At 40.7% G+C, this 26676-nt stretch overlaps 2 protein-coding genes across 5 annotated transcripts in view; one reads left to right on the top strand and one right to left on the bottom strand.

Moving 5' to 3' along the window:
- Positions 1–4828, bottom strand: part of ankrd6b (ankyrin repeat domain 6b) — a 142670-nt gene extending 137842 nt beyond the window's left edge. For 3 of the 4 annotated variants that reach the window (XM_052025069.1, XM_052025074.1, XM_052025073.1), the window contains exon 1: positions 4719–4828. The gene's annotated coding sequence lies outside the window, so the exon portion shown is untranslated. Of the gene's footprint in view, positions 1–2599; positions 2629–4718 lie in introns of those variants that run through there. The other variant, XM_052025071.1, reaches the window with a different exon arrangement.
- A 131-nt stretch (positions 4829–4959) lies between these two features.
- Positions 4960–24250, top strand: LOC127575140 (ras-related GTP-binding protein D-like). The gene is made up of 7 exons (XM_052024825.1): positions 4960–5239; positions 11839–12134; positions 14444–14643; positions 16516–16630; positions 20682–20824; positions 22723–22871; positions 23709–24250. The coding sequence occupies exons 1-7, from the start codon at positions 5110–5112 to the stop codon at positions 23858–23860; spliced, it is 1185 nt and encodes a 394-aa protein (XP_051880785.1). The 5' UTR covers positions 4960–5109; the 3' UTR covers positions 23861–24250.
- The last annotated feature ends 2426 nt before the right edge of the window (positions 24251–26676 follow it).

The following is a 26676-nucleotide window of genomic DNA, read 5'->3' as shown; positions in this document are numbered from 1 at the left end:
GAGCCTAAAGACCCACACTCAATGATTCAGGAACAGCTTCTTCCCCTCCACCATCAGATTTCTGAACAGTCCATAACCCATGAACACAACTTCGTTATTCCCCTTTTGCACTATTTATTTATTTTGTAATTTATACTAATTTTAGGTCTTTGTACTGTACTGCCGCAAAACAGCAAATTTCACGTCATCTAAGACAGTGATAATAAACCTGATTCTGAGACAAGATGCCATTAAACAATGCTACCTTTGGAGCACTGAGGGGAAACTTGGACCACATTGTCCAGGGCTGCCTGTCACTTGGCACTCCCAGGAGAATGTGGTGTGCTGCAATTAAAGTACAACATTCACCAAATTCCCCAGGCCACCTAACCCTGGCACTGAAACAACACTCGCAAAAAAACACCACCATTCCAGTTTCTCCAGCCCATCCCTGAACCCTTGAGCTGTGGTAATTTCTGACCCTGTAATTTCCAATCCTACCCCTTAACTTTGCTGTCACTACCCCCACTCTAGATCTGGATCCATGCCCCTCTCCTGATTCCTCTAACAGAATAGGCAGGCTTGATCTGCATTCAGCCTCCCTCTCCCAACAGCCTCCCAAAATCCAGCCTGATCTCCCGAAGCACAAATGTCTTTGATCCCTTCCCTCTACACCACTCCCTTTCCTTAAACGACAGTGTCTCTGGGCCCCTCTCCACCCTTTTCCTCCCCAAACACCAGCACTATCTCCAATCCCTTCTCCCTTTTCCAACAACAGTACTGCATCTGCACTCCTTCCTGACCCAAAACACAGGAAGATGGGACCTGGCATCAAGTTGCTAGGAGTGAACATCACCAATAGCCTGTCCTGGCCCAACCACATAGATGCCATGGACAAGCTCACCAGCGCCTCTGTTTCCTCAGGAGGCTAAAGAAATTTGGCATGTCCCCTTTGACACTCACCAACTTTTATTGATACACCATAGAAAACATCCTATCCGGATGTATCATAGCTTGGTATGGTAACTGCTCTGCCTGCGACCACAAGAAACTGCAGAGAGTTGTGGACAAAGCCCAGCATATCACGGAAACCAGCCACCACTCCACGGACTCTGTCTATACCTCTCGCTGCCTTGGTGAAGCAGCCAGCATAATCAAAGACCCCACCCACCCAGGTCATTCTCTCTTCTCCCCTCTCCCATCAGGCAGAAGATACAGGAGCCTGAGGGCACATACCACCAGGCTCAAGGACAGCTTCTATCCCACTGTTATAAGACTATTGAATGGTTCCCTTATACAATGAGGTGGACTCTTGACCTCACAATCTACCTTGTTATGACCTTGCATCTTATTGTCTACTTGCACTGCACTTCCTCTGTAGCTGTGACACTTTATTCTGTATTCCATTATTGTTTTTACTATGTACTACCTCAACGCACTGTGTAATGAATTGATCTGTATGAATGGTATGCAAGACAAGTTTTTCACTGTACCTTGATACAAGTGAGAATAATAAACCAATACCAATCACAAAGTCCAATAAGCAGGACAACCCAAGGACCCTGAACACCAACAACCACTCACCCACCAAATCAAGCGATTGATGAGTTTGTCTGTTTTACGTCAGGAGTACAAGTGCTAAGGGTGGGGGTGAGATGGTGGAGTTGATGAAGGGGAACATTTTCAATCAAAAAAATGAGTAATAAGCTGCCCAGTAACTTGTGATCAAAGCTTGGTAATTGGTATACTATTGTCACGTGTACCAAGATACAGTGAAAGGCTTTTGCTTGCATGCCATCCTGACAGATCATTGTACATCGAGGGAGTACAAAAGGAAATGTCTTGCCTTGCCTTCATGCCTTGATTGGAAGTAATTTTAATCGAGTAGTCAGAATCTAAAACGGTCAATTTTGCATTACATTCATACTATTTCCAGCAAACACTTCAGGGGTGCACTATAATTCCTAGTCAACAGTATCCTCACATCCCATTTACCAGAATCAATAATGCACAGAAGGAGGCTATTGAGCCCATTGTAAGTATGCTGGCTTCAAGTAGAGAAACATCATCATTCTCATTCTAATGCTTTTACTCCATAGCCTGACAAATTCTTCTTCTTAGGCAATCCCATGGGATTGAGGATGACTTGCTTCCCCTCTGTTTTTGTAGGTTCACTGGTGGGTAATGGGACCAATATGTGAACAACAGACTCTTCCATAGATGGGGTGGGTGATGACCCAAGTGATGGGTCGGTGGGTAGTTTGTGAGGTAGTGTGCTTCAGCCAGTTATGCATCACCTCTGTGTGCTCTTAATGTATGACCTTGATGTTCTCAATATTACCCCTCACCACTTTGAGTGGTCACAGGTCAGGGATTACGAAGAGTCTGTGGGGATGTCGCAATTTTTATGAGGAGACTTTCAGCACATCCTTGAATCTTTTCCTCTGCCCACCTGGTAATCACTTCTCATGACAGAACTCAGAATGGAGTGTCTGTTTCAAGAATCTGGTGTTGGGCATATAGATAATGTGGGCAGCCCAACTTAGCCGACTAATTGTAACTATGGCCTTAATGCTGGGGATTTTGGCCTGGGAGAGGACACCGATGTTGGTTTACTTACCCTTTTAGTCAATCTGAAGGATTTTCATGGACACATCATTGGTGGTATTTTTCCAGTGACTTGAGATACCTGTTGTAGGTAGTCCAAGTCCCAAAAGCATTTAGGAGGGAGGATCACTGCTGCCCAGTAGACCAGGTGGTTTGTCCGGGTCTGAGGTCTTAATCTTCAAATCTTCTTTTCCTCAATCGGCAAAAGGCTGTATTTGTGTATTGAAGGCAGTGATGAATTTCATCACTGAGTCTGCCTTCGCTGAGAAATGGATCCTGAGTTGGTATTGGTGTATTACTGTCACTTGTACCGAGGTACAGTGAAAAACTTGTCTTGCATACCGTTCGTACACATCGATTACATAGTGCAGATACATTGAGTTAGTACAGAGTGAATTGAGGTAGTACAGTTAAAAAAACACTAACAGAGTACAAAGTATCAGGGCTACAAGGAAGTGCATTGCAGGTAGACAATAAGGTGCAAGGTCACAACAAGGTAGATTGTGAGGTCTAGAGTCCATCTCAACGTATAGGAAAACCGTTCAATAGTCTCATCACAGTGGGATAGAAGTTGTCCTTGAGCCTGGTGGTATGTGCCCTCAGGCTCCTGTATCCATGTTTTCCAGGATCTCATTATGAATCTGTTGAGGGCAGCGTGTAGGTTTATGGAGGAGGGTTGTCTCATGAATGGTGAGTGTTAGGGACTTTGTATGCTTTGGTGAAAAGCATTCATGTTGGCTTGGAGCTCAGCCTCATGAACATGCATTATACTCAACATAGTTACTTTCTTTCAAATGTATATCCAATTCAGCAATTGAAAGCATTGATTGATTCTACTTTCCACCGGCCTTATAGAAAAGTGAATGCCAGATTATAACAATTCTAATGAGATGTAAACATTTTCTTACACATCCCCTTTATATTTTTTGTCCTAAGTTTTAAATCAGTGTCCTCTTGTTCCTGAATCATCTGTTAATGGGAATAGTTTCTCTCCATTTACTCGATCTAAACTCAGATCTCTATAAGATTCTCCTCTCAGCCTTCATTGCTCTGAGAAGAACATCTTCGATGATCACTTCTTCATAGTCCAGACAAAAGTCTAGAATTTCTCACCTCAATGTCATTATGGGGTCTGCAGCATTTTGAGAGTAGCATCCCTCCCCATGGATGAAAGAGGAATTTGTGGTGTGAATATTTTTCCCCACCTGGCAGCCTCAGTATGGTTGTTACACCCGGCGATTAGGCAACTCTAAGGCTGGAAAGGCCACAGCCAATTCTCAAAAATCTTAGTTGCACCAGGAAGAAACACTCTATCATTTAGTACCTTTAACAGCAAGCATAGGATGGTGAAGTTCTGGAATTGTCCATCCCAGAGGTTTGTGGAGGGTCAATCATTGGAGGTAGTTAAAGAAGTACATAATATTTTTGAAAGATCAGGGAATTGAAGGCTATGGGGATCTGGCACAGCTGAGGAGATGAGGCCTGGGGCAGACTCCTAAACCAATCACCTCTTCCACACCCCTGCCACCTTCTCCTACTCTTCAATCCACCTCTCTTGGGCAAGCACGGTAGTGTAGCGGTTAGTGTAACGCTTTACAGTGCCAGCGACCCGGGTTCAGTTCCGGCTGCAGTCTGTAAGGAGCTTGTACTTTCTCCCCGTGTCTGCGTGGGTTTCCTCCGGGTGCTCCGGTTACCTCCCACATTCCAAAGGTGTTACAGGTTAGGAGGTTATGGGCATGCTATGTGGTGCCGGAAGCGTGATGACACCTTGCGGGCTGCCCCCAGAACACTAGACGCAAAAGGTGCATTCACTGTGTGTTTCGATGTACATGTGACTAATAAAGAGATCTTATTCCGCTATTGTCACTTTAGTAGTTCTTTTTGCACTACTTCAGTTTGCACTACAATCTTTGCACCATTCTGTTGTTTTGCACTCATTGTCGTATTTATTATTACCATGTTTACTGTTTACTCTGTGAGTTTCATGCGATCAAGGAATTTCATTGCACCGTGGTGTATATGATAACAAGCTAACCTAGTTAGCCATGATCACATTGAATTGCGGGGCAGGCTTGAAGGACATAGTGGCCTCCGCCTGTCTCTATTTTCTGAAATACTTAAGCGTCACCCACCTCCAAATGCAAAACAAATCTTCAGTTCCAGCCGCAAAAAAACTCAGACAACAGCAACATCAACGATGCAAACAGATTGCACACATTCAAAGAACAAGTTGTCAAAAAAAGTTGGTGTTCTGAAGTTGTGCAATTTGTCTTTTAAATCGAATGAATCCCAAAATAGTTATACAAGCAGTGTGAGCGACTGACGGTGTTCAATTCAGCTGCCGCACTGCTAAGGCCCCGCCTGCAGTGTCCGCTCTCAACTCACTCTCCGTCTCCTCGTCTGTCACCGGATGTTTTCTGGGGGCGAGTTGAAAGTTCGTCATGGTTTCCCACTATCAGGTGACGGTGAACAACACTGAAGCAGTCTGCTGATCCAGCCGCCGCTGCCAGGGCTGCGGGTAAGATGAACGAGTGTGCCGGGGAGGCGGAGGACAGCGAATGTGGCTCCATCGGACTCGAGTTCGCCTACGGAGGGGACGCCGAGTGCGGCGGCGGGGAGGGAGCTCTGGAGAACGGAACCTCGCCCGATGAAGGTACGAAGAAAGCAATCGCCCAGCTGACCGATTGTGTGGGACCCATCTGGGACAGCAAACGCATCTAATACACTCACTCGCTTCATCATCATTGTCACATGAGTACATTTCATTTAATACGGTTCATGTCCACCATGCGGATCGTTACTCTGTGTCCGTCCTGCTGGTATAAACATTTTCACTCTTTAAGCTGCTTTCCCATCACTGGATCCTTTTCTCCCGAACGACCATTGTTTCTGCCTGAGCCAGGATATGTGTGGCCAGACTTTACTGATCATGACAGTGCCAAATGTGACATGGATTCACACCCCCGTTCACTTTTAAGAAGGCTAGGAATGGAAACTTGCCCCCACCAAAATGTATTCCCGACCATGGAGATATGGAATCTGGTTGTAGTGTTTGTAGCTAAAATTAAATGAGCCCACAGGGTCTGGAGACTTTTCTTTGCTGTTTGGTTTCTCCTGTTGAAACAAGAAACGCAAGAACCTAAGAAGCAGGAGTAGGGCGACTGACCCCTTGAGTCTGCTCCACCATTCAATTAGATCGTGACTGGTCTAATCTTAGCCTCAAAACACATTCCCGTGCTCTCCCCATACCCCTTGACTCGCCTGCAGTTTAAATGTTTGTCAATCTGTGCCTTCAATGTGACCCTGTCTCCACTGCTCACTGCGGTAGAGAATTCCAAAGATTCACACTGCTCTGAGAGGAAAATTTCCTCTTCATCTTTGTCTTAAATGGGCTACCCCTTGTTCTGAATTCAGATACCCACATTAGGGGAAACTTCCGCTCATTGTCCCTGTCAATCCCCCTCAAAATGTTATACATTTCAACAAGATCACCTCTCTTTTTTCCAGACTCCTGGGTATAGGCCCAGCCAGCTTATTCTTTCTTCATATGTCAACTTCTTCACTGCAGGAATCAACCCAGTGAAACTTGTCTGCACCACCTCTAATGAAAGTGTGTCTTGTAAGAAGATGTTGGTTACGACCACACTCCGAGCATTTGCCAGGAGAAGACCCTGATGGTATTGGCTTTCCCAACACCCACTTTGCCAATCACAATTTCTCAGAGGGTTGCGTCCTTTTTCCTCCCTGGTGTTGAAGCCATCCAGAGGGTCGGTTTGTCCCTCTCTGGGATGCGGCCTGGAATTTTCTCAAGGTCAGAGTAGAGTCCTTCTTGGCCTGTTCAAAGTTTCCAGCATTGAGGTGTATGCACTGATGACTATAGCATGTTGGTTCTGTGAGTCCCAGGCATTCACCAATTCCACAGGAGGGATCAATAATTGGCTTATTCCTGACGGCAAAGTGCACAATTCTGAGTTGCCCTCCAGAAAGAGGAGTACCCATCACTGTACTCTTTAAGCAGGCCATCTCCTGCCTGTTGTGTCTCACTGAGGGCAGTGATTCATTGTCAAAGTATCTGCATTCCTGAGCAATGATGGAAGGGCAGCCGTCAGGTCTATCACTGTCACTGGAACTGTTCATGACAATCCTGATGTTCCAGGTCATGAACTTTATATTGTGGGGTGGAATTTGCCTGTGATTGGTTTCTTTTAACATGGGGTAGCTATGGCACACCAATTGCACAACACCCAAGCCCCTGCTCCACTGAGAGCCAAAAGAAGAGGTGAACATGTCAAGGACAGAGAGGCAGTCACTGCCCACAGGAAGGAGCACTTTGAAAACCTCCTCAGTTGCAACTCCGTACTTGATGTACTTTCTCTGTACTTCCCATCCCACAGCAGTACTAGAACTAGGGGACATAGCCTCAAGATTTGGGGGAGTAGATTTAGGATGGAGATGATGAGGACCTACTTTTCCCAGAGAGTATTGAATCTGTGGAATTCTTTCCCAGGGAAGGAGTAGAGGCTACCTCATTAAAGATATTTAAGACACAGTTAGATATATTTTTGCATAGTAGGGGAATTAAAGGTTATGGGGAAAAGGCAGCTGACTCCACAGCCAGATCAGCCATGATCTTATTAGACGGGCCAGATGGCCTACTCCTGCTCCTATTTCTTATGTTCAGTCTATTTAGTCCCACTTACCACCACTCCTGACTGATGATATACCCCAACTAAAGCAGGAGCAGATGGTTTCCCTGCTGAAATCCTAAAACTGAGTGGTGAGAAACTTCAGTCATGAATCCACAATCTCATCAGCCACATCTAAGAAGAGGAAGATATACTAGGGAATGCAGAGATGCCGTAATCGTGACCATCATCAAGGAAGTCCAATTGTGGTAACTACAGAGGGATCTCTCTAATGTCTGCCATGGGGAAAGTCATAACAGGGTCTTTCTGAACAGCCTCCTCTCAATGACTGAAGAGATTCTCCTTAACTTGCAGTTTCGATTCCATCTATTTAGAGGCACCATTGATATGATCTTCACTTCATGACAGCTCCAATAAAAATGCAGGGAGCAGCACCAGTCACTATACATTGCCTTCTTCAACCTCAATAAAGCATTTGGCTCCATCAAGTGGGAGGGACAAAGGAACACTCCTCAAGTTTGGCAGCCCACAGAAATGTGTCCCTGTCTTACATTTGCTTCTTAATGGCATATAAGGAAGACCGATGTCCAAAAAGCTGCATCATACTTTTTTTCAATCTTACTCATTGCAATGCTATATCTTCCCTTCAACAAACCTCCTGTGGAATTAGCTAATCTGCAGAACTAATGGGAAAGGGTCCATCCTAGTTAGAGCCAAGGTCACCTAAACCCCAGCAGCTGAGGTGCAGTATGAAGAAGACACTTGTGTTTGCCACAGGTTGAGCTCCAAACTACCGAAGCATACTAGGGGATGGGCCATACACTCAACATCCACAAAACAAGTCTTCCACCAATCTGCCTCTTGCTGTTCAATGCTGTCTCTTGACAATAAAGGTTCATAGTGAGACCCTGTAAAACATGAAGCATTTCCCATATCTCAAGAGCCATCTCTCAGTCAAGATGAAATTCACTATTGTCTTCAACATGCCAGCGTGTCTTTTGGTTGATCAAGAAAAAGGATGCTTGAAGACCAAGAGTTCAAATTTGACAGAAGTCTCATGTTGTATTAGGCAGCAGTAATCCCTGTCCTTCTGTAGGCCTAGACTACCTACAGCAGGTACCTCAAGGCACTGGAAAGATACCATCAATCCTCTCTCTGCAAAGTCTTCCAAATTAAACTGGATGAATAAGTGAACCAACATCAGTGTCCTCTTCCAGACAAATATTCCTAGTTATACTCAGGTAGCCCCTTTGGGCTCATTCATATGCCCAACATCAGACTCCCATAATAGATACAGCATTCCAAACTTTGTCGTGGGAACAGGTTGCCATCTGGACAGAAGAAAAGATTCAAGGATGTGCACAAAGCCTCCTCAGAAAAATTGCAACATCCCCACCAATTTTTCTTAATCCTTGGGCCATGACCACTTGACGTACAGAAGGAGCTGGCAGGATGCTATTGAGAACATCAAAGCCATGCATCAAGAATACACAGAGGCCCTATGTAAGCAGTAGAAGGAGTGCACACCTCAGGAACAGCTCACAGCCCTTTTCTGCCCTATCCCTGAATGAGTTGGCATTTTCAGCATTGGTTGCATCGGTCATCTGAGAACCAACAAGCCAAAGTGGAAGCGAGTCGTCCTTAATTCCAAGGGACCGCCTAACAAAAAAAGGATCCTTCCTTAAATGCAGAGACAAAAATTGTACATCGTACTTTGGATGTGATCTCGTTAGTGCTGTGTGAAGCTGCATCAACACTTATATTCTGTACCCCTTTCAGTAAAGGCCACCATTCCATTAGCTCCCTAATTATGTGATATTGTTGCATGCTAACTTTTTGTATTTCACATACTAGGAACTCCAGGTCCCTTTCTACTGCAACATTAATTTGCTATGGGTCACCTCATCCAAGTCATTAATATAGACTGTAAATAGTTGAGGGCCCAGCACTTATCTCTCTTCATGCCACATTTTTTTGAGTAAGAGCACTGTGGCTCAGTTGAAGAGATCAGGAACCGCTGAGTTTGAATGAGGGTTGCTCCTTAGCAAGCTGATCGCTGCTTAGTGATAGCTGCACTAGAATCAGCCGCAATGTTGTTAAGCTGTGGAACATCTTGGATTAGTTGTGAATGATAATTGTTGCTTTAAGGCTGTTACTTCCTTCAGGATTGCTTCATGTGACTAACTGCTCTCTGGATTATAACAATGTTTCACAGAAAGTTCCAGAAAGGGGCCACTGAATAAAGAAGAAACTCCTTGTTTGTGCTGCTTGTGTCTTGTGTATATTTGTCTACACACTCTACAGATGGGCCTTGTTGGACATTACAAATCAACAGAGAATACATGCTCCTGAGAAGAGAAATATCAACCAGCTCCTGGCATTTTGCAAAGTACATCTGCATTAATTTCATGTGAGCAGAGCAACTAATATGAGTGTATGTGGCACCTTTAACATAATGAAAAGGCCCAAACACTTCACAGGAGTGAAATCAAAGTCTGACAGAGAGCCAGATGTTTTACACATGTTAATTTCACACGAGCACTTGGTCATAAGATGGCAGTCAAGAGCAGACACCCCAGCTAATCTTTCCCTCCCTAGCTCAGAGACATTGGGGTCAACTACAGAGCTCCATCTCCACTCCAACTGAGATCAGCTAGCTGAGCACCGATCATGAATCAAACCTCAACCATTCCTGATCTATACAACTAAACCACAGTGCATTTACCAACAGAATATCAGGACAAACCAGGTCCCTGGTCTGTGCAGGCTCAGTTAACCTTGACTGCAGCATTTGGTGGGCTCTACCATTGACTCCATGTTTCCAAGGCAGGTAATGGGAATTCATACAAGTTATTGCTCTTGAACAAATGAAATATGTCTGTGAACATGGGCTAAGGATGGATTTGGCCATGATTACCCTCACTCAATGCCACACTCATGTACTGGAATGTCCACACTGACCTTTGGAATGTTTGGCCAAGTTTAGCCCGAGGTTAAATATGCATTTGGGAGAAAGAATCCCAACAGCTGGAAGGAAAGTTTGAAGTTTGTGAGACAGAAGCATTAACTGATGGAAAGGCAAGCTGGGGAAGTTTTAGGGAGGGAATTCCACAGCTTAGGGTCTAGTTAGCTGAAAGCATGGTTGTTAATGGAGTAATTAAATGTAGGCACACACAGAGCCAGAAGTTGGATGAGCACAGGTATCTTGATGGGTAGGGGAGGGTTGTGGGGCTAGAGGAGGTTCCAGTGATGTAGAAAGCTGAAGCAGTGGAGGGATTTTAAACAAAAAAAATTATTTTAGATTGGGACTACCAGGTGAATATGCAACAAAACAATGAGTGAAGGGGTGTGGTCCAGTTTAGGATTAAGGTAGCAAAATCTTGGATGATTACAAGTTTATGGAGGTTGTAGGCTAGCCAAGAAACCTTTGAAATATTTAAACAGTTTCAGTTCTTGGTAAAATTGTCCAGCCTTGCAGAAGATAAAGGGGTGCCTGAGTGAAGTTGTAGAAATCACAGCCTTCAGCAGTGTCAAATAGAAAAGTAAGTGATGATGCTGCTGGGATAAAAGATTGTAACTAATTCTACTGAACTGGGATTTGTAAAACAAAATCCCTTCTGCTAATTCTAGAATCATTATCAACATCAATTATGCCAGAACAGAAACTCCTCACAAATCTTCCATTTCTAATGAAAATTTCTCTAGTTCCAACTGAAGTTCCATTGTAACTCTTAGAAAAAACAAAACTTTCAAGACAAGCCTATTGTCATTATCATTTCAGCTCTCGAGATGTGTAGTTATTAGAAGCAAACCCAGTTATTGATTGGAAGCTTTGAGTATATTCACTCTGCCTTTTTGGTCTTTTGCAAAGGACTAAAAGGTTCTAAGTAGTTCTAATTGCTAAACACATTTTTGATCCATTGGTAATATTTCACGAAAAAGATTCTTAACAAAAAACACCAATGTATTGTTTTACATTATAAAAGACTGACATATTAGAAGGAAAGTTTATTAATATTCCAGAGTTTTTCACCCTTCATCTTGAAAAGATGCTGAAATAACCTGCTGTGTGATTACACAACTAATGAATACTTTCTGAAACCTCTCCCAAGTGGTCATACTAAATAGTTGAGTTTAAATAATCAGTATGAGCAGAGTACTTTAACATGGGGACCACAGTAGAGCCCAACATATTCAATATCTTCACATGACCATGTTTTTGCTTTGAGAATAACTGAGGCTATTAGCACACACTAAGTTTTTGGTGCTCAGAGATAATAACAGAGAGGAGGTTGCAATTCAGTTTGCTGTGTTCTTCCAGAATCTTCGTAGGACAGAAATTTTGTGAGAAAATACATATTCCTATGAATGGAAATGCATCAAACTGCAGCACTTAACCGTGAGATACACACTAAACATGGTGAGTGCCTTTGTAAAGGTTCTTTTGCCTGCTTTTCACGTTCACAAAGTTTCAGATCCCCTGTAGAAGTTAGCGTAAGTCCAGGAGAAAGTGTGAGTACAAGGAACACAGGGATAAAAGTGCTTTTGGTTGCTTAGTCTCCCCTGCCTCCATGGATGAAATGATACTTTGCCTTTCTGTTTTCAGTTATGCACTTCAGTGATGACTGCTGCACAGAGGTCAAACCCAGGATCCTGCTAATGGGATTGAGAAGAAGTGGCAAATCTTCCATTCAGAAAGTGGTCTTTCACAAAATGTCACCTAATGAGACGCTCTTTTTAGAAAGTACCAACAAAATCTGCCGTGACGATATCTCCAATAGCTCTTTTGTCAATTTTCAAATCTGGGATTTCCCTGGGCAGATTGACTTTTTCGACCCAACGTTTGATTATGAGATGATCTTCCGAGGGACAGGAGCTTTGATATTTGTGATTGACTCGCAGGTAAAGTAACCTGAACTTCATATTTAAATATTATATGATATATGATTTTGTGCTAATTTAAACATTTGTGCTGAGAGGCACAAATTTGTGACACTTAAACATTTGTGACCCTTTTTGTCAGGGTCAAAAAGGCACATTTAATAGTTGCAGTGCAATGGTGCTGCAAACCTCTGTGTGTCAGATGCTGGGAAATTCAAATGAGCTAAGACCTTTCCTTTGTGGTTCTGCCAGGGATGCCTGGAATTGGGGAGGTCATGGGGAAGGGATGGGTTGAGGATATGGCGGGATGAAGATCAGCTGCTGGGGTTGCAGGAGAGGGATGATTGTCAGTCAGTGGTGGGTTTAGTCAGGTCGTTTGGTAGACAAGGGTAGGGAGTCCTGTGATCACTTGTCAAAGTGCTGCAATTGGTGTTTGGGAGGGTGGAACATCAGTGGCCAGAACTGCTTTGAGATATTGGGATTGATGGTTTGGAATCTGATGGTTTAAGATAAGATACCTTTATTAGTCACATGTACATTGAAACACACAGTGAAATGTATCTTTTTGCGTAGTGTCCTGGGGGCAGCCTGCCAGTGTCGCCACGCTTCCGGCGCCAACATAGCAGGGAGGAAACCGGAGCACCCGGAGGAAACCCATGTAGATACGGGGAGAACATACAAACTCCTTACAGACAGTGGCCGGAATTGAACCCAGGTCTCTGGCGCCGTAATAGCATTACGCTAACCGCTATGCTACCGTACCATACCATGGGAGATCAGTGTGTTTTGGAGAATGTCAATTCAAGAAATTAATGGGTGGAAGGGATTGAGGGAGAGTCAAAAACTTAGAGCTGGTGAGGTGGTTGTTTCTACTATTGGTGGGGGAAATGTGAGGGATGTTTTGAGGGTAAGTAAATTACATACCTGAGTCAATTTCCCAGTCCTGGCCTGGGATCTGTTCAGTGAGTTTCCCTTTAAGTTACTCGGAAGCAACTTCACAGGCATGTTGGAAACTTGCTTTTGCACGAATGGCTTGTGGACTGTCTGGGCCATTGAAACTCCTGGGAGGGGTGTCAGTTGCACGCCACAGCACATGTCCAGTAAACTATGCATTATAGGTCATGCACATGGAAGATCCAGAATAGTCTGTGTTCTATATGGTATTTTCCAAATACTCATTGGGGCTTTAATTTTCATTGAAATTGGATTACAAAATGTGCAAGTACATCATACTATCTCATCTAATTTCTGGGCAGTGATGCATTTTGTCCAACATCTTAACTACTATGGAGAATTTCAGTAGGTGCCTTCAGTAGTCATAGTTACCAGTTTCTAAATCAGATTAGAATCTTGAAAGGCAATTTTGAGCTGTGATGAGGGGCTTTCTATGGAAAAATGAGAGAGTATACCTCATATCTGTATCCTTTTGATTATCTGTGATCAATTGACAAATGTGTTCATACTGTTTACCACTTGTAGTCACCATTTTTTTTTCCTTTGAATGTCTATTAATCTTGTTGCTAATTGCTTAAGATGTTATGTTTTATACCTTTCTAATAGGTTACTGACTAATTTTACATTCCATAAAACCTTCCTTCACTGAAAATATTTTCTGTGTCCAGTGCCCAAATCATTATTATCACCAAAGTGAAAATATTTGCGATATAACCACCATGAGAATTCTTCAGCCATCACTTTACATACATCTGAGATAAACCATGTAATTAGCACCAACAATCAAATAAATTGCAAACTTTCCAATAAATATCTCATCTCTCCAGCAAAATCAATATTCTGGACTTAAGGTGTGTTACCCCGGGTATATATTTGTAGTGTCAGACAGAACCACACTATTAGCCACTTTGATATACTCTCGGGATAATCTGTCTCCTCAAGGAATCAAAGATGTAGAGAAGAGGGATAGCTGGAAATTGGAATAGAAAATAATTACATTGTTATTAAGAACAATAGGTAAACTTTCTTTGGAGGAACTAAAATGTTTGAACATTTTTGTTCATTAACACTAATAACTGAGGCAACTGGGATAGAGAAGCACTTGGCCACAGGTAACAGATGAAATTAATGTCCAATTTAACCCAAGTAGACCTTTGGTAATTGCATTGTTTCAATTGTTACTCCCCCCTTCACCAGCATCCCTTATTCCCAGACTGATTTTCTGCTCTGTGGTCAATCAATACAATTTACAAACAAGAGAAAAATGGAAAAGGATATACAAATATCCAGGTGAAGAGAAAATTGGCTCACAATAGTAATTGTTTTATGCTTAAGTACATATTGTGAAATAAAACATTTTCTTTGATGAAATTTAGGATGATTATATGGAGGCCTTGGCAAGATTGCATCTCACTGTGTCCAGGGCATACAAAGTAAACAAAGAGATCAATTTTGAAGTTTTCATTCATAAAGTAGATGGTTTATCTGATGACCACAAGATAGAAACACAAAGGGATATCCATCAACGAGCAAACGATGACCTTGCAGATGCTGGTTTGGAAAAAATTCATCTCAGGTGAGACTCTGTTGAAAATATAATTCCTAGTAAACAAAACTGAATGCCTATATTCCTGCAATGAAGCTTTGGTAATGTGAGATACATCTCAGGCAACGATGCTGATTAATCTGGTACTGTATCACATATGTATTGCACCATTTCAAACCCTGAAACTGGTGTTGTCAATCAGTTTCCCATTGCCAAACATTCAGTGATTAAATGTGGGTGTTTATTCAGGTATGTGTAAAATAGAAGGATAAGTATTTTAGATGTCAAACACTTTTTATAGCTATTGTAGTGCTCTAATAAGAGGAACTTATTGCTTTTGTACTGCATTTGTTAGCAAAACCCAGGAAACAATTATTCTGATCTCAACAAAATTCATTAGCCATGACAGGAGGAGAGATCCATTTGGGAATGAACGGAATGAAGTCCTTGGAATTAAAAGTAACTGGAACTTCTCTCTATCTCACCAAAACAGCATGCACACTTCTGGTTCATCAGAGAAGGCAGAGGTTTACTGCATAGATTTGGAGCTTAGGCCTCACCATAGTTGAATCATGTTAGGCAGGCAATGAGAACCTATTGTTTCTTGATTTGAGAAGAGGGCTTCCTGGTTCTGAGTGAAGGCTTGGAATTTACTGACATTTGTGTCATGTTGAAATATCAGAGGCTTAAAATACATTAAATGCCATTCTTGCTCCTGTAAATAAAAGTCCCAAATAGAAGGATAACACTGCTAACATTATAAGGTAAACCAGTTCATTGTATATAAGAGGAGCTCTTTAAGGGGTCGACAGGACTTAAAAATTTTAACCTTTGGTTTGCAGTAGCAGATCAGGCCAGGAGACAACACAGCTGTTTTCCATCCCTCTCCCAGCAGAAGCATATGATCTATTCATAGTGGGAATACCAACTCACCAAATATTCCTGTGACCCTGAACCTGTAAGATCCACTAGAGCCAGGGTTAAATGAGAATTCCACCTTGCAACAGGTGCAACAAAACCACATATAGATAATTAAGGCCTGCATGCACATAAATGCATGCCCTCTTCATGTTACTACCATCGAGGAAGTGGTACAGGAATCTGAAGACTCACACTCAACATCTTAGGAACAGCTTCTTCCCCTCCGCCATCATATTTCTGAATGGTCCATGAACACTACCTCATTATTCCTCTTTTGCACTATTTGTTTATTTTTGTAACTGATAGTAATTTTTATGTCTTGCACTGTACTGCTGCCACAAAACAACAAATTCACCACATATGTCAGTGATAATAAACCTGATAATAATTCTGATTCTAAATCATCATTTATGATGTGAAGCAAGAACCAAAATAAAACTGGAAGATGTATTTCAATAAAATTTTAAAAGATAGGAAAAGGGAAATGAGACCATTGAAATTTCCACCTGATGCTGCACAGTACATCTACTCTATCCTGTCTACCTTAAATGGAAAATATAGAGAAAGAATTTGTAAATTAAGATTAGGATACTAACATGTTCTCCATAATCCTCAATTGCCAGATCTAACATTACAACCAGGTAATGAAGTGAGGGAAATATAGAAATCTTTGGAGTATATCTCAAACAGCCTTGTGTAAGAAACCATTTGCTTTGATCCTGTTATGGTTTCTGGAGTTAAGAAGATTACAATGATGATACTGTTGCTGATTGACAATGGACTGTGAAGAATGTCTTAAGAGTTTAAGTGCAGTGGAAGGAATTATCTTGGTATTCCTGTGATAAACTGTAAGATTCTCATTGGGTTCCTTCTGTTCATAATAGTGTTGATTTTTTTTTCTCTCTGCACTCTGTAATTTATATTTTTTTTTACAGAGATTAAAGATATCTGGTCATTAAAAATAGTTTTTTCCCCCCACAGCTTCTATTTGACAAGTATTTATGACCATTCAATATTTGAAGCATTTAGCAAAGTGGTGCAGAAACTGATTCCTCAGCTTCCAACTTTAGAGAATCTATTAAACATCTTTATCTCAGTAAGTTCTATTTCTCAACTATTGTGGCTATTATGCCAGTAAGGGCACTTTGGTATATTTTTAAGGTAATTTATTTTAGAACATTCTTTTACGTTTAAGTTAATAGTACAACCTGCAATTATCTTGTCGAAAACTTCCCACACTTTGAGAGTGGCTACATGTGCTGATGATATGAAAATCAAAAAAAAACTGCAGATGCTGAAAATCTAAAGTAAAAACAGAAAATGCTGGAACTACACAGCAGGTGGGGTTGCACCTGTGGGAAGAGAAACAGAATTAATGTTCATATTGAAGACCCATTGTCAGAATTGGGAAGGAGAGAAAGAAGCTCATTAAGTAAGATAAGATAAGGTAAGATATCTTTATGAGTCACATGTACATTAAAACACACAGTGAAATGCATCTTTTGCGTAGACTGTTCTGGGGGCAGCTCGCAAGTGTTGCCACACTTCCGGTGCCAACATAGCATGCCCACAACTTCCTAACCCATATGTCTTTTGGAGTGTGGGAGGAAACCGGAGCACCCAGAGGAAACCCACACAGACATGGGGAGAACGTACAAACTCCTTACAGACAGTGGCTGGAATTGAACCCAGGTTGCTGGCGCTGTAATAGCGTTACACTAACCGCTACATTACCGTGCCTGCCCCTAGGTAGCAAGGGAGGGTGGATGTCTCTGTTAGAGTAAAACTGGCCTGACCATGGGGATAAGTTGTGACAAGGTTATCTGGTCAATGAGTGAATGGGAGTAGTTGTAAAGTGCAAACAGAAAAAAATAATATAGACTAGGTGTTGTGAAATGCAGAGCACGAAGGCATGCTTAGCAGGTCAGGCTGGGCATGTCCTCCACTTTCAGAGAAAAAAAGACAAGCTAAGACAATATCACAGATGGACAGCTGATACAAACAGAAGAATCTAATTACCTGAATTGCAGAATTCAATATTGAGTCCAGAGGGCTGCAATGTGCCTTAACAAAGATCAAATGCAGTTCCTCAAGCTTGTGCGGGGCCTCAATATAACAGTGCAGGAGGCCACAGTCCAATAGATCAACATGGGTGTGGGATGGAGAATTAAAGTGCCAGGCAACAGGAAGCTATGTGATGATTACACTTTACCCAGCCAGTCCAAAGATGACTGCTTAGGAAATTACCAACCTGGAATATAACCATACAGTGAATGCGATTGATTTAATGCACATAATTTATATGCAACTATTCTCCATTCAAATCTATCCTGGAGAAATTTAACGCTCATTGGGAGAAGTTGCTGTAGTTTGTTTCCTATGGTCTTAAACTAGACTCAGCTTTCAGAGTAGATTCACTTTGCTTGCTGTGCAATTAACCATTCAGTGCAAGTTCAGTCACATGTTCTACCCACTCTACCTCCAAATCATTCCTTGACAAAGTGTTGTTAATGAGGATATGAGGACTGAGGATATCCATAACGCACAAAGCAACTCCACCCCATCCACCTTGTTGCACCATTGAAAGCAATGGTGTACTGTAAAAAGATCTGTCATAAGCTGATTTGATGCAAATAAGCATTCTTTTTGAATGTTTGGTTTCAAAGTTGGGACATGATTCTGCTGCTGAGTTTGATTATTTTACTGAAATAATTATCCATTTATAAAATGAAATTTGCCTTCCTTACAAGACAGATAATACCTGGCTGATTTTCTGGGCATGATGTCTGGGAGGTTAGTCTAATCTGTCCTTTTCATGAGCCCTGTATAATAAGAGCATATAGTAAATGATCTAAATCGATCAAGTTCAGGGTTTTTATTTGTTACTTAACATCTTTAAAAAATTTGCAGGGATCTTCATCAATTTAAACTATGGTCACCTCATGTTTTCATTGTTGGAATGAACATATTAGTTCTGTCTCACCCATATTATAAAGCCTATTAATTCAAGCCTTTTCACTTCATCATAAATACTCTGTATTGCATTGAGTGAGAATGAATAATATGTCCAGGTCCTAGGGCTCACTGTATATGAAAGGAAAACTGGATAATTAAGGACAGCACAAATCATAAAATGAGTTTATAGTCTCAGTTTATCCTATTAGAACTGATATAGTGTGATAGTGCCCTAACATGACAAATTTGTTTTTAGTTAAAAAGGTTTGATAGCATATTGGTGATGTTACAGCACTAGCAAACTCAAGGCTTTGACTGATAATCCATAGAAATCAATTCAAATCCCATCATAGCAGCTGGGAAATTTAAGTTTGCTTAATTAAAAAGTAAAATGCTATTATCAGAATACCATGAAACTATTATCATGAAACTACTAGCTAATACCATGAAACTATTAGCTTATTGATACAAACATTTAATTCACTAAGGTTTTTGTGATACTAGAACCTAGTTAACATTGAAAAACCCAAACAAACGTTGTTAATTCTTAATTGTCCCCTTAAATGAACCAGCAAACCATTTAGTTAACGGGCAATTCAGGATAGTCAATAATTGCCCTAAATACAGAAAGATTATACTGTGCACTCACATAATTGTGGATTTTAGAGCACAATGTGTGTGCAGAAACTTTGATTTATGATGAAGTGCCAGGAGTTTTTCATGTAATTACCTCCCTATTGTCCTTCTAATTTGAAGATAGTGGTTCTCTTTTGTGTTTTCTGGTGCCTCATCCAAGTTTGCATATGTAAAACAATAAATCTCAGCATAAGGACAGAAAGTGCTAGAAAAATCTAGCAGTTCAGGTAGCACCAGCAGCAAGAGAAACAGAATTAATGTTTTGAGTCAATGACCTTTCTTCAGAACTCAGCATCAGCAGTTTCTTGCTTTTTAATGAATTTGGCAAGCTATAACCTGCTGTCTTGATCATGTGCTTGTTTTCTATCAGGGCTCACAGGTTAGCGGTATGTAGTGTCAATCTTGGCTGATTACAAAGAAGATAAAATTATTGTCATCAACAGAATTATACCTACTAACTGAACCACTTGCAAAATTCTCTTAATTGTTGCAGTAAAACTGGTATACTTCCAGTTAAAAATGTTAAAGCGTGCCTTTGTACCAATAAATATAAAAACTGCAAACTCTGAAACAGAAGCAGAAAATACTATGAAAGTAAATTCAATCAGCATCATTTAGGAGGTTATTGAATTTAATGGGTCTACTCTGAAGCAATATAAATGTTGTCAATAAGTGTAAAGGATTTGGCTTCAGAAGTTGTGGGCATGCTATGCTGGTGCCAGAAGTGTGGCAACACTTGTGGGCTGCCCCCAGAATACTCAATGCAAAAGATGTATTTCACTGTGTGTTTCGATGTACATGTGACTAATAAAGATATCTCATCTATCTCTCATCTATACAGCAAAATGCCCTCCTTGATTCTTTTTGGTATTGCTGGATTATGCCAAAATCTTTGGGGTTTACTTTTGACACAAACATTGAAAGTTATGGTTAGCCCCATGATTGAAGGAATATTAGAAATTTCTGTGTTTTTTTATTTATTCTTGAGACACGGGCATCACTGGTAAGATCAGCCTTTAATACTGCTCATAATTGTTCTGGAACTGAGTGGTTTGCCAGGCCATTGCATTGGGAAGTTAAGAGTCAACCATCTTACCATGGATCTTCATATGCAGCCCAAACTGGGTAAGAATGGCAGGCATTCTTTGCTAAAAGGAAATGCACAACCTGTATGTTTTAACAAAAGAAATTAACTGCTACTACCTTTTCTTTCCAGTATTAATTTATTTAGTCAGCCTAATTTAAAGATCCAAAGGTGCCATAGTGGCATTTGAACTTGTGTCTCCAGATCAATAGTGCAGGTCTTCAGAATACTAATCCAGTAATTTAACCATGCTGGACACTACTATAATGACACCAAAAGTAATAGAAGACTCAAAATGTATTATTAATTTGCTTGAGTCATTTTCAGTTTTATGCTCATATTGTGCACTCTTAGATGCACTGATTATGCACATTTTTGATTTCAAAAGTACTTGGTTGTGCACCATTTATAAAACACCATCATATATTTGCCTTATCTGTTTTTACATTTAATTGTGTTTTGTTTATTTCAGAATTCAGGAATTGAAAAGGCCTTCCTTTTTGATGTAGTCAGCAAAATCTACATTGCAACAGACAGTATGCCAGTAGACATGCAAACTTATGAACTCTGCTGTGACATGATAGATGTTGTTATTGACATTTCCTGCATATATGGGTTAGTACTTGGTTGAACTTGTTGCAAAAGGAATGCAAAAAAAGCTGTAACATTGTTTCCTAATCTCTGAGGCTACCTTCAGCAAGCTAAACAGGCATACCTGGATGCCACTGATGTGTAACTTGGGTATTTTATACAATGGTACATTTAAAAGATTAAAAAGCAAAACAATAACATTTAGGCTATGGAAAATAGTTTATTTTTTTTGATGGATACGTGCCAACTTTATCATCACTCTGAGCACTTAAGCAAAACATCTGTAGATATATAACTAGCATATACCCCAAAGCTCTAACCTCAGGAGGCAGCTTCAAGTGGGGTGCATCATTAGACAAGTATCGTCCTTCCAGCTACTGGGAGCGTGGACAAGGGCTAAATGACGGGACAGGGTTGGGAGAGGCATCCCACAGCAAAAGAGGAACCTGCACAGGCCTCTGAGGAACAATGCATCCAGGAAGGAGGCATCTAGGTTATGAGGGCTATTATGGCAGGAAGATGCTTATAAGGACACAAATACCATATTTGAATGCATGGAATTTTGGGAGCTTTGCACTGCATCCAAAGACCTCTACCAGTTCTGATGCTAAAGTTACATTAACCAAAAAATTAAGGTTCTCCACCATGATAAGTGATTTTGTTTTTCACTTTTGTAATGTAGCAGCGAGTAGCATAGTTTTATGTATGGCATAAATCAGGAGAGACAGCCTAGAAGGATCTTCAGGCTAGGTTTCTAAAAATGAGATGACTTTGAATTTGGAAGCAGTACAGGCACCTGTGTGAGCTTGTACTTGAAATCTTCTGAGGTGACAGGTGTGATTGAGGACCACCTTGTGGAAAGGTAGCAATAAATATTCATAGTGAAGCCTTTGAGGATAAGGCTTTGGGTGCTACTGCTTTTAACATAGATCAGTACAGCACAGGAACAGGCCCTTCAGCCCGCGATGTCTCTGCTGACAATTATGCTCTTGTTGGATGTCTAATTCCTGTAGTAACTCATTTTCATCTGGTGAACATGGAGCTTCTTTATTTGCAGGATTTCTTCTGACAGATTTAGCTGCAAAATTTTGAGAGGAGCATAGTGGGATCCCACTGTGGGTCAGTTTACTTGATATTTGTTTTGCAGAGAACTGTGCAACAGTCTGCCTATGACCACAGGAGAAAAACGTCTGGCCCTTTGAATAATGTTACCATAGAGCCTTCAGCACAAATAAATCCTGGTTCTTCTGTGAGTGGACAGCAGCAATTGTTGTTTGGACAATGTGTGAACGTTTCACTGGAGGTGATTTTTGGGCAATGCACTACTGTTAATTTCATTTGGGTGAAATGGAAATCACATAAACAGCACCAGGATACCAGAAAATCCCACACCAAAGGGATTATTTAATATTAATGACAGGTGCTAATTCTCCCAAAAATTGATCAACATGCAATTTGTCTGTGCAATTACGTTTTTTCCTGCATTGTGCAGACTCATCTTGGACCTCCCTTCTGAGTCCCAAATTGGTCCATCCTCTCTCTTACTTCTTGCTTTCTGTTCACATGCTTAGAGAAGATCTTTTTTTAAACCTATCTGCACTCCATTCTCATATACTCACCGTGCCAATTTCCGTCCTGTGCCATAATGCTTCTTTGATAGGAGGTCCTCTTCCTATCTCCCCCTTCTGTGGAAATTCCTACTGATGAAAATTTTAAGTAAAGATACGTTGGCTTGAGGACCAACAGATTTATTTTTAACTCGACTGTGTTTAGAACACTCCCACTTCACCCCCAGTTTTCCAATCAAAAGCTCTTGTCAATACCAGAAATCTGAATACAATTAAGGAGTGGCCATTTATGCAAGGTAGCACCATACTGCTAGTAATCCCAAGGGGATCATTCTTTACGCTCTACTTTTCCAGGCTTCGAGAATTCGGTGGAGGAAGTACATATGACAAAGAATCCGTGGCAATCATAAAGCTGAACAACACGACTGTTTTGTATCTCAAAGAAGTGACAAAATTCCTTGGTCTGGTTTGTTTTCTTAGGGAAGAAAGTTTTGAACGCAAAGGTAACTATTGCCCATTTTCATCATAAAAATGACTCACCAACATATGCTTACCTGGCAAATTACTTGTGAAAAATTTATGTAACAGAATTCCTGTCCATGAACACCATGTAGACAGGTGTTTCTTGACCACTGGTCCCATAATATAGGACATTCCTAAGTAACTTAATCTCTGAATTCCTTTTCATTACAAATCAGAAGAAATGTTAGCTCAGTCTTCCTAATGGCAAATTCAGGATCAGCATGGGCTCTTCATTTGCATATGACATTCCTGTAGTACCGTGGTAATGCAATCCTTTGGTTTAAGATAACCATTAAAAATAATACTTTTTTTTAAAAAGACAGATGCTGATTCTGTAGCTAAAGGAAAATACTGTGGATGCTGGAAGTCAGAACTATAAACACGAAATGCTGTTAATATTTGGCAGGTCAGGCAGCTTCTGTGGAGGGATAAGCAGACCCAGAATCTTTTGAGAGCAATGAGCTGCCTGGACTTAATTGATTCCCAACTCACTAGATCTGCACGTGCCTTGGGCAGATGTTCAAATATCAACTTCTTCTATGAAGCCAGCTTTAATGTGGTGGGCGAATTCCAATCATAAATGACATCATTTGGCGCAGTCTGAATGAGCCCTCATCCCAGAAATACGTTAGTAAGAACAGAGTGCTGGAAATACTCTGGTTCATCAGGCATCATCAATGGAGATAGAAACAGAGTTAACATTTCTGAACCCAGAAGTACTTGTGCAGCTGATGTAATCCTGCTGTCAAACAGTTTGAATGTTTGTGAATATTACCTTTTTGGCATTTACTAGATTACCTTTTTTTTCTACACTGCAGGTTTGATTGACTACAACTTTCATTGTTTCCGCAAAGCTATTCATGAGATTTTTGAAGTACGCACGACCATGCTGAGGTGTCGCAAGCAGCATAGAGGACTGCAGAGAAACAAATTGGTAACCCCCAATGGCACACCCAGGCTTTTGTCATAACGACTGCCATGTACACAACATTTCTAGTAGCACGTTCAGTGATTCTAAGTATCTAAACTGTGATGCCAATGCACTGACATGAATGAAGATAATGCTCAGGATATTAACTCCAATAGAGAATGCAAGCACTTTGTAAAAGGTATATTTTTCTTTAGCACATGCTAAAATCAGTATTTATCATATTTAACCATGTATATTACAAATACATTTCTAACAGCGAACAAATGAAATGGCTATTTTTTTTTGCTGAACTGCCGAAATTGTAGCAACTTATTGGAAAAAGAATTAAATCCAGTTTAATATACTCAGCTTTCCTTGTTAACAAACTTTGGGTTGATAGTTTCACATAATATGAAGTTTGATTTCCTACTCTTAGATTTCTGCTCTAAGGTTCACTGTTCTTTGTTTTCCTTTCCACTTTTCTGTTTCTTTCCTAAAGTAACTCTCTGGTACATCAAACTTATATGGGCTCTCGCAATAAAAACATTTTTTTAATGAACTCTCCTAAAATTTAATTCTGTTGTCACCCATTATAGGGCACCATCCTAGAAGATACGACATCTCAACCAATCAACATTAGTTTATATAAGCATAACAGAATAGTGTTGATTGCATTATCACATCAGGACAGAAGAAAAATATTTTGCATAGTATTTTGCATTGATGCAACAACTCATAAAACAATAAGGAAACTGGTCTGCCAACATGCATGTCCTATACATAGAACGATTAGAATCACATTTGCAAGATCTCTCTTCCATATTCCTTTCCTATATACATGCTCGTGCCCAGCTTCACACTTGCCAAAGAAGTCGTACAATTCAGATTGATTCAGTAGTCTTCAAAAGTCTCAGCCTCCCCATTCCTCTAGCTAAGAATTTTGTTGGTGGAAAAATGTAAAACAAAAGACTTGTTTTATTTTTTGATACTTTATTCTTTGTTTCCCTGCATTCTGAAGTCTACTTCCCATCACGTTTCTTCCTCTACCATTTTGGTTTCACTCCCCTTTTATCTCTCTCCAATTTTATTTGCTATCTACATCAGTGCTGATCTCTGCTTCACACTTGGTTCTTGTTGTGTCTCAGTCCTAAAGTTGCTTTTCAGGCTTTCAAGTTTGCTCCTGCCCTTTACTAGTTTACATTCTGCCATGACCTAATGTTTCTCTCCTGAAATTCTTCATTGCATTATTCTTCTCTTCCTTGCTTCATTTTGTCATTTATAGAGAACTTATTGATAGAAATTTGGAATTATCTCCCACAAACTACGAAGTATTCATTTTAAATCTGAATTTGTGATATTTACATTAATTAAAGCTATTTAGGGATATGAACCAAAGATAGAGGTATGGAATAAGATCACAGGGCAGCCAAGATGTCATTGAGTGGCAGAACAGGTTCGAAGTGCTAATTGACCATCTCTTATCTCTATGTTCCTTTTTTTCCTGCTGACTTTCATTTATATTCCTAATTTCTCACATACATGTATCAGTTGTGCTCAAGTGATTCTTGCACTTTTTTCAACTCCCACACTCCACAAGCACTGGTTTTTACCATGCAAGTCTTTGAACTGAAAATAGAGCAGAGAAAATTGGTTCAATTTAAATGGTGGCAGTTGCTTTCCTGACTATCTAGGTTGTCACTGTTAGATTGGACATGAGATATTTGAAAGTGTAGGATTATATTTCATTGAGGCTGACATCTAGAACACCGGTAACCAAAATAATGTTTTATATTGTTTTTGATAAATATATGTAGATAAAATGTCATGACAGAATGTGCTAGAATACTAATGGTTTAAATTTATTGACATCATTACGAGAAAGGTGGTTTGCAAATTTTGATAAGTTGAAAACATTCTAAATATACAGCCATGGAACACTTACCATATAAATTCCATGTACCAGATCGACACTTCCAGGAAAGATGCCACAGAGTTTAATTCTTTCAAGGTGGAAATGCAAAATTTGCTTGAAGCCATTATTGCAAGGCAAGTACATAAAACGTAAAATAAATAAAATCATAGAAGCTGATTGGTCATACTTTTGTTAATTTTACCTCCTTCCCCCTTCGATAAAGTAAAACAAATACCTTCTCATAAACAGGCTCGCAAAAGATGATAAACCAAAAGATTATCCTTGGGTAAAGCACGTTAGGTTAAGCCTATAGCATTTAAGGAATAGCATAAAACGACAAAAAATTAAGTTTTTAAAAACATATTCATGAAACCTATCGCACTTGTTATCCCTTGCCAGCTTAGGAAAACCAAATCTAATTCTACAGTGACCAACCATCTTTTGGGTAGGATGGTTCCAAAAGGGCTTTTGGGCATGTCCAATCTAAATCTCCTTTTAAGTTACATTTCTAATGCCTCGTCATCTGAAAAGCTTGTGTGGTAAAACGAAGTACAGTAATATGTTGCAAATTTTTTGCGGGGGGGGGGGGAGAGGAAGTATTACGTCTAAAAAGTCATACCAGCACGGCTGCAAGAGTCACTCATTATGACTGACAGCCATTAATATTGGGTTTATAAGGTGCCAGCTGATGAGGTCGTAGACCGCAACGATACGCTCAGCTGCATCGAAACCCCACACCCAGCTGACAGCCCGTACGTGTCAGCTTCTCTTTCTGCTCGCCCTTCATTGAAGCTGGAGGAAGGGGGCGTGGCCTCGGCCTCATCCTAGGCCACGTCACAATAGGCCAAGCCCCGCCCCTCCCGGAGGCTCGGGTCTCTTCACCAGACGCCGTTGCGCGTTCCGGCGGCCGCTTTGTCTCTGCGCGGGGATATGCGGGGCCGGGGGGGGAGGGGCTTCTAATGTT

The sequence above is a fragment of the Pristis pectinata genome, chromosome 10 (genome assembly GCF_009764475.1).
Source record: "Pristis pectinata isolate sPriPec2 chromosome 10, sPriPec2.1.pri, whole genome shotgun sequence".
NCBI classification, from domain to species: domain Eukaryota; kingdom Metazoa; phylum Chordata; class Chondrichthyes; order Rhinopristiformes; family Pristidae; genus Pristis; species Pristis pectinata.
Note: the sequence above shows the minus strand (reverse complement) of the source record. Positions and strands in the feature narration are given on the sequence as shown.

Excerpts from the sequence above, each read along its gene's own strand:
- LOC127575140 (XM_052024825.1), top strand. The coding sequence starts at position 5,110 with ATGAACGAGTGTGCCGGGGAGGCGGAGGACAGCGAATGTGGCTCCATC. Across the intron at positions 14,644-16,515 it reads TTGGAAAAAATTCATCTCAG|CTTCTATTTGACAAGTATTT; the intron begins GTGAGACTCTGT and ends TTCCCCCCACAG. Across the intron at positions 22,872-23,708 it reads AGAAAGTTTTGAACGCAAAG|GTTTGATTGACTACAACTTT; the intron begins GTAACTATTGCC and ends TCTACACTGCAG.